Raw genomic sequence first — 6913 nt, 5'->3', positions numbered from 1 at the left:
TGGGGCTGGGATACGTCTGCCCACACACTGGTTTAAGAGTCTTACGCACACAATGTGATCTCTATATCTTAGTGGAGATGACTGCATCACCTCCAGCTTCAGGACTGCCCAAGCTGGTGTGGGCGGACTGGGGGACAAGGAGATATTTCGCTGTTATCTTCCTCATGCCAGTCTTCCTCTTCCAGCCAGGAGTACTCGGTCACCCCCAGTGTCTGGACTTTGGTCCCCCTTTCAAACCAACCGTCCACTTAGAATTTTGTTCCCAGTATGATGAATTTGGCTGCTGTGACCAAGAGAAGGACAACATTATAGCCGAGAGATACTGGTCCATCATGGACAACTATGACTACAAGGAGCAAGAGCTGTGTGGGGGATACATCAAAGACATTCTATGCCAGGTAATAAGTCATAGAAAGATCTATCTATCTATCTCATATCTATCTATCTCCTATCCATCTCCTATCTATCTATCTATCTATCTATCTATCTATTTATCTATCACATATCTAGCTATCTATCTATCTCCTATCTATCTATCTATCTATCTATCTATCTATCTATCTCCTATCCATCTCCTATCTATCTATCTATCTATCTATCTATCTATCTATTTATCTATCTATCACATATCTAGCTATCTATCTATCTCCTATCTATCTATCTATCTATCTATCTATCTATCTATCTATCTCATATCTATCTATCTACAGTATCTATGTTGTTACATGGTAACTTATGTTACAAAGTGATTAGGCAAAAAATGTAAATTTTTGAAAACATGATGTGAGTTGCCATTGAATGACCCTTATTGATATCATCTATCTATCTATCTATCTATCTATCTATCTATCTATCACATATCTATCTATCTATCTAGCTATCTATTTATCTATCTATCTATCTCATATCTGTCTAGCTATCAATATATCTATCTATCTATCTATCTATCTATCTATCTATCTATCTATTATTCTATAGGTGCCCATCCACTAGCAGACATGAAAACGAATGTATGATTTCGACATTGTAAATTGTGCAGTCATTTGTCAGTCTGTGATGAGCCTGCACTGAACGAGCAGTTGATCAGTGCACGTTCATCAATCATCTGCAAACATGCTCAACCTGACGTTATCGTCAGGTTGTGCAGCATGTTTGCACGATGATAGATGTCTAAACGACCAGCGGACATGTGCACATTTTTGCAAACGATTTATGAACGATTGAATGATTTTGTTATCATTCAACTTAATCCTCTAGTGGATGGGCATCTTATCTACCTATATATTATCTATCTATTTATCTCATATCTATCTATCTATCTATCTATCTATCTATAATATATCTGTCTGTCTATATCTTATCTATCTATCTATCTATCTATCTACAGTATCTATACTATTCCACGATAACTTACGCTACAAAGTGACATAGCAAACTATTACCAAATCCTTTACATACTTTTTTGAAAGCATGATGTGAGTTGCCACTGAATGACCCTTATTTATATCATCTATCTATCTCATATCTATCTATCTATATATCTTATATATATCTATCTATCTCATATCTATCTATCTATCTATCTATCTATCTATCTATATCATATTTACATATCTATCTCATATGTATCTATCTATCTATCTCATATCTATCTATATATCTTATATATACTGTATCTATATATCTCATATCTATCTATCTATCTATCTATCTATATATCTTATATCTATCTATTTCATATCTGTCTATCAATATATCTATCTATCTATCTCATAACGATCTATCTATCTATCTATCTATCTATCTATCTATCTATCTATCTATCTATAACATATCTATCTATCTCTTACAGATAGGCAGATAGGTAGATATAAGATTGATACATAATAGATAGACATTAGATAGTTAAAAGATAGGTAGATATGAGGTAGCTAGATAAATGGATATATAGATATGAGATAGATAGATAGATAGATAGATATTAGATAAATAGATATGAGATAGATAGATAAAAGATATTAGATAGATATGTGATAGATAGAGAGATAGATAGATAATAGATGTATGTTAGATGGATAGATATGAGATAGACATGAGAGAGAAAGATAGATAGATAGATAGATATGAGATAGATTTTAGATATATAGATAGATAATAGATATTAGATGGATATGAGATAGATAGATAGATTGATAGATATTAGATAGATAGATATATATGAGATAGATATACGAAAAGTCCTGAAAACCTTTAGACCAGAGGTTTCCAAACGCAGTCCTCAAGGCACCCTATCTGTCTGTCTATCTATTGCATATTTTGCTAATATTTATATATCTGATTATCTATCTAGCTAATTGTATCTATCTATCTAAATATATATTATTGTTCTATCTATCTATTATCTATCTGTCTTTCTCATATCTATCTATCTATCTATCTATCTATCTTTTATCTATCCATCATCTATCTGTCTAGATTTTATCTATCTATCTATCTATCTATCTATCTATCTATCTATCTATCTATCGCTTACAGATAGGCAGATAGATAGATATAAGATAGATAGATAATAGATAGATATTAGATAGTTATAAGATAGGTAGATATGAGATATCTAGATAAATAGATATATAGATTTGAGATAGATAGATATTAGATAGAAATGAGATAGTTAGATAGATAATAGATATTAGATAAATATGAGATAGATAATAGATATTATATAGATATGAGATAGACAGACAGAGAAATTGATAGATAATAGATATATATGAGATAGATATGAGATAGATAGATAGTTAGATAGATATGAGATAGATATTAGAGAGATAGATTTTAGATAGATAGATATGAGATATATAGATAGATATGAGATAGACAGATAAAAAGATAGACAGATAATAGATATATATGAGATAGGTATGAGATAGATAGATATGAGACAGATAGATATGAGATAGATAATAGATAATATATAGATATTAGATAGATATATATTAGATAGATAGATATAGATGAGATAGATATTAGATACATACATGAAAAGTCCTGAAAACCTTTAGACCAGAGGTTTCCAAACGCAGTCCTCAAGGCACCCCAACAGTTCAGGTTTTAGAGATATCAATGATTGAGCACAGATGGTTAAATCAAATTGACTGAGGTACTAATTAAATTACCTATGGTGAAACATGGATATCCTTAAAACCTGGACTGTTAGGGTGCCTTGAGGACCGCGTTTGGGAACCTCTGTCCTAGACTCATATTTATCTCATATCTATCTATCTATCTATCTATCTATCTATCTATCTATCTATCTATCTATCTATCTATCTATCTATCTGTCTGTCTGTCTGTCTGTCTGTCTGTCTGTCTGTCTATCTATTTGTCTGTCTATCTATTTATTTGTCTGTCTATCTATCTATCTATCTATCTATCTATCTATCTATCTATCTATCTATCTCATATCTATCTATCTATCTCATATCTATCTATCTATCTATCTATCTATCTATCTATCTATCTATCTATCTATCATTCCTGGGAATTGTGAGGGGAACAGGGCTAAAATGACATATATCACATTGTTTTATTCCTGCCACAACCCCATGAAGTCGCAATTCGTGGCATCTACTATCTTCTTTAGTTGTGCATTCAGCCATTCACCCAGTTTCAGTATATTCCTGCAGCCGGTAAGCAGTCGGGAAGCCGGGGGACTGAATCCTGACAGCCGGCTTCCCGACTGCTTAATCCCGGCGAGGGTTAAATGACAGGTGTCTAAATCTAGACGCCTGTCATTTTACCGATGCTGGGAGACCGGCACCCGGCATCCCAGCACCCCCCCAGGAGGTTAGGTTTAGGCTAGGGGAAGGGAGGGTTAGGGTTAGGAACCCCCGGGCGGGACTTAGGGTTAGGAACCCCCCAGGGGAGGTTAGGGTTAGGCCTGGTGGGAGGGAGGGTAAGGGTTAGGCACTCCCAGGGGGGGATTTAGGGTTAGGCACCTTCCCCGGGGGTTTAGGCGGCGGGGAAGGGGGGTTAGGTTTAGGCACTTAGAGGGGGTATTAGGGTTAGGCACTAGGGGGGAAGGTTAGGGTTAGGCACCCCTAAGGGGGAGGGTTAGGGGGTAGAATTAGGTTAGTCGATACCTTAGGACGATCGGGATTTCCTCCTCTGTCGGGATTCCAACCGCCAGGCATGGGTCCGGCGGTAAATCATTCCGGTTCCCTGCAGTCTACTTCAGTTGTGCTTCCAGCCAGGGGTGCTGAGGAGGGGGGAAGCGGGTACAACTTACCAGGGCCCAGGCCTGCTGGAAGGGCCTGGGTCAGTAGCACACTGGGCAGGGAGGAAGTAGATTGCTGCTGTGTGCAGAATGTGGAGGCTCCAGGGAGGCTGCAGCAGTGTCCACTTTCTCCCTGCAAGTTTTACAGGAGGTGGTTGATTGCACTAATCGTGCACCCACCTGGATTTGCACCCTGTCGAAGGGGACAAATCCGCTCCCCTTCCCAGCACATTTTTTTTAAATGGGGAGTTGGCGTGGCCATCCCTCTTATATTTGGCCATGCCCCTTCCCAGTACCCGGGCCATCACTGCGCTTGACTGCTCTGCTTCCAGCACCCAGTTCCAGTATATTCCTGCAGCCTTCTTCAATTGTTCTCCCAGCTCCTAGTTCCATTATAATCTGCATTCTGCTCCAGTATATGCCTTTAAATCTGCACTTTGCCTATCTTCCAGCTATAGGCACATCCTGCTAACCTACTACAGCCACAGGCTATCTTGCTACCCTGCATCTGGTTTTGGTATCAGTCCTTCTGACTTCCTCTGCAGCATTAGTCTCCTGCTACCACTACCAGTGGCCTGCATGAAGAGTAGTATTATTAGGCTATCCAGTTTCACCTACTCTCCAGAGTATATGTACAACTAGATGAAAGAGTTACGACCCGAATCACCAACCTTCTAGTACCATGCCTTCTCTGTTACCAGGCAATGTTGACGCTGAACTGGGAAGGTGCCTGTATTTACTGGGAGATCAAGATGCCAGGCAACCGCACGTACTCCTGGGATCACTGGATGACGTGCACTGCCTCAGCTGCTGGCCATCAGCTAAGCTCCATTCTTGCATGCTATTGGCACAGTATCTTCAAAAGCTGTGCCATTCTGGCGCCATCTTGATGGTTATAGTTTACCCGTAGCATGTAAACCCTGGTACCTGTCTGTCGGTACCTGTCTGTCGGTTCTCTGCCAGTCAGTTTCCTGCCAGATCCTAAGTTTCTCCAGTTGTGTTGCTGAGACTTCCACTCTTCACCTACTGTGCTGTCTCTGCTGCCAATATCCAGAATGGCAACTTCTGCACTGATCTTCTCACAGTCAACCAATTATTCTGAACAGAGTCACTTGTCTGCAGGTTTCATCACAGCAGATCAGCTGTTGTCTCAAGCCAAACCTTTGCCTGCGGCCCCGCCACACCTGCGGCATAACCACATAGAGGCCTCTGTCTGCTGTCTTCTCACCACTACCATCAAGGTTGCATCTCGGCCCTGATGGCCGCATACTGCCGACATGGTTGGCCCTCAAGGACGCACCTCGGACCTCAAGGCCACATCTTACCATCAAGGCTGCACCTCGGCCCTCAAGGTTGCATCCTTGCTGTTAAGGCCGCACCTCATCCCTCAAGGTTGCACCTCAGTCCTCAAGGCCTCACCTCGGACCTCAAGGTCGCATCCTTGCCGTTAAGGCCGCACCTCAGCCCTCAAGGCCGCATACTGCCACACCTCGGCTGTCAAGGCCGCATCTTACCATCAAGGTCACCCCACGCCCGTCAAGGCCACATCTCAGCCCTCAAGGCTGCATCTTACCATCAAGGTCGCACTTTGGCCCACAAGTCACACCTTATTTTTAAGGGCTGATAGACGCGCTTGTTATTATGAAGTTGCGGTGTGTTATTCAATAATGTTGCCTCTTAAAAAACCATCGAAGTGTGAGACACACAGCGGCTCTCTCTCTAAGAGCCGAGGAAAGGACGCTGTCTTGGTAACAATACAAGCAGCGGTCGGATGGACGGACGCCTACCTCAGCTGACCGATCCGGTACCAGCCAGCCATATCACAGCTGACAGATCTGGTAACAGCTGCTCTACAGGACGGAAAACTACTAAAGGAGAACACCGCCTCTAGGGAAAGGTAGGGCAAGTATTCATACACTGCTACTATTGAATTTTATAAACCATAAAATTGTCACAGAAAGTGCTATATACAGTTTGTGTCTGTGTTTATGTATTGAGGGTCTCATTCAGACCCGCTCGCGAGCGCAGGACGCTCGCAAGCGGGTCGATGGTACCCAAATGCGCATGCGCACGACGGAGGCTGCTCCGTCGTGCGCATGCCCGAGACCCGGTGAGCGACGGGGAAGCCGTCGCTCAGGGTCTCGCACCAAAGTGGGCGTGCTGTCAATGGTGAGTGACAGCACGTCCCCTTTGGTTGGCGTGCCGGGGCGTGGCTGCCCAGACAGAGGCGTTCCCATGGGAATGCCTACCGTCTGGGTCCGGCCCCACTGACATCACTAGTGATGTCAGTGGGAGTGATTTTGGCTCTGATAGAGCCAAAATCACTCCTGGGCTTGGGGCAGCGAGACCCTACCGCAGGGTCTCGTCGCAATCCCGATGGTCGCGATGGTCTTGACCATTGCGACCATCATCATGGATGCTCACATAAGCTGTGGGTGGTAACCCACAGCTATGCGAGCGTCCAGGAGGACGCACCAAAAAAAACAAAAAACGCCCTGATTCAGAGCGGGCGCTCGTTCAGAGCGTCCGGCTCTGAATCAGGCTCTGAGTGCGTTGTATTTCAAATATTATCGGCCCATATAGATAACATTGTTTTTTTCAGAGGCAACATTATTGAATAACACAATTCAACTTCAT

General features: G+C 42.0%; 1 protein-coding gene across 2 annotated transcripts in view; it reads left to right on the top strand.

Moving 5' to 3' along the window:
- The first annotated feature begins 262 nt into the window (after positions 1-262).
- Positions 263-6913, top strand: part of LOC148442268 (HHIP-like protein 2) — a 77236-nt gene continuing 70585 nt past the window's right edge. For both annotated transcript variants that reach the window (XM_088464103.1, XM_088464104.1), the window contains exon 1: positions 263-398. In XM_088464103.1, the coding sequence (XP_088320229.1) occupies positions 333-398 (66 nt within the window). In that variant the 5' untranslated portion in view covers positions 263-332. The remainder of the gene's footprint in view (positions 399-6913) is intronic.

Source organism: Taudactylus pleione, unplaced genomic scaffold (assembly GCF_031769625.1).
Source record: "Taudactylus pleione unplaced genomic scaffold, aTauple2 ptg001579l, whole genome shotgun sequence".
NCBI classification, from domain to species: Eukaryota; Metazoa; Chordata; class Amphibia; order Anura; family Myobatrachidae; genus Taudactylus; species Taudactylus pleione.
The sequence above is the reverse complement of the archived record's forward strand: the minus strand, read 5'-3'. Positions and strand labels throughout refer to the sequence as shown.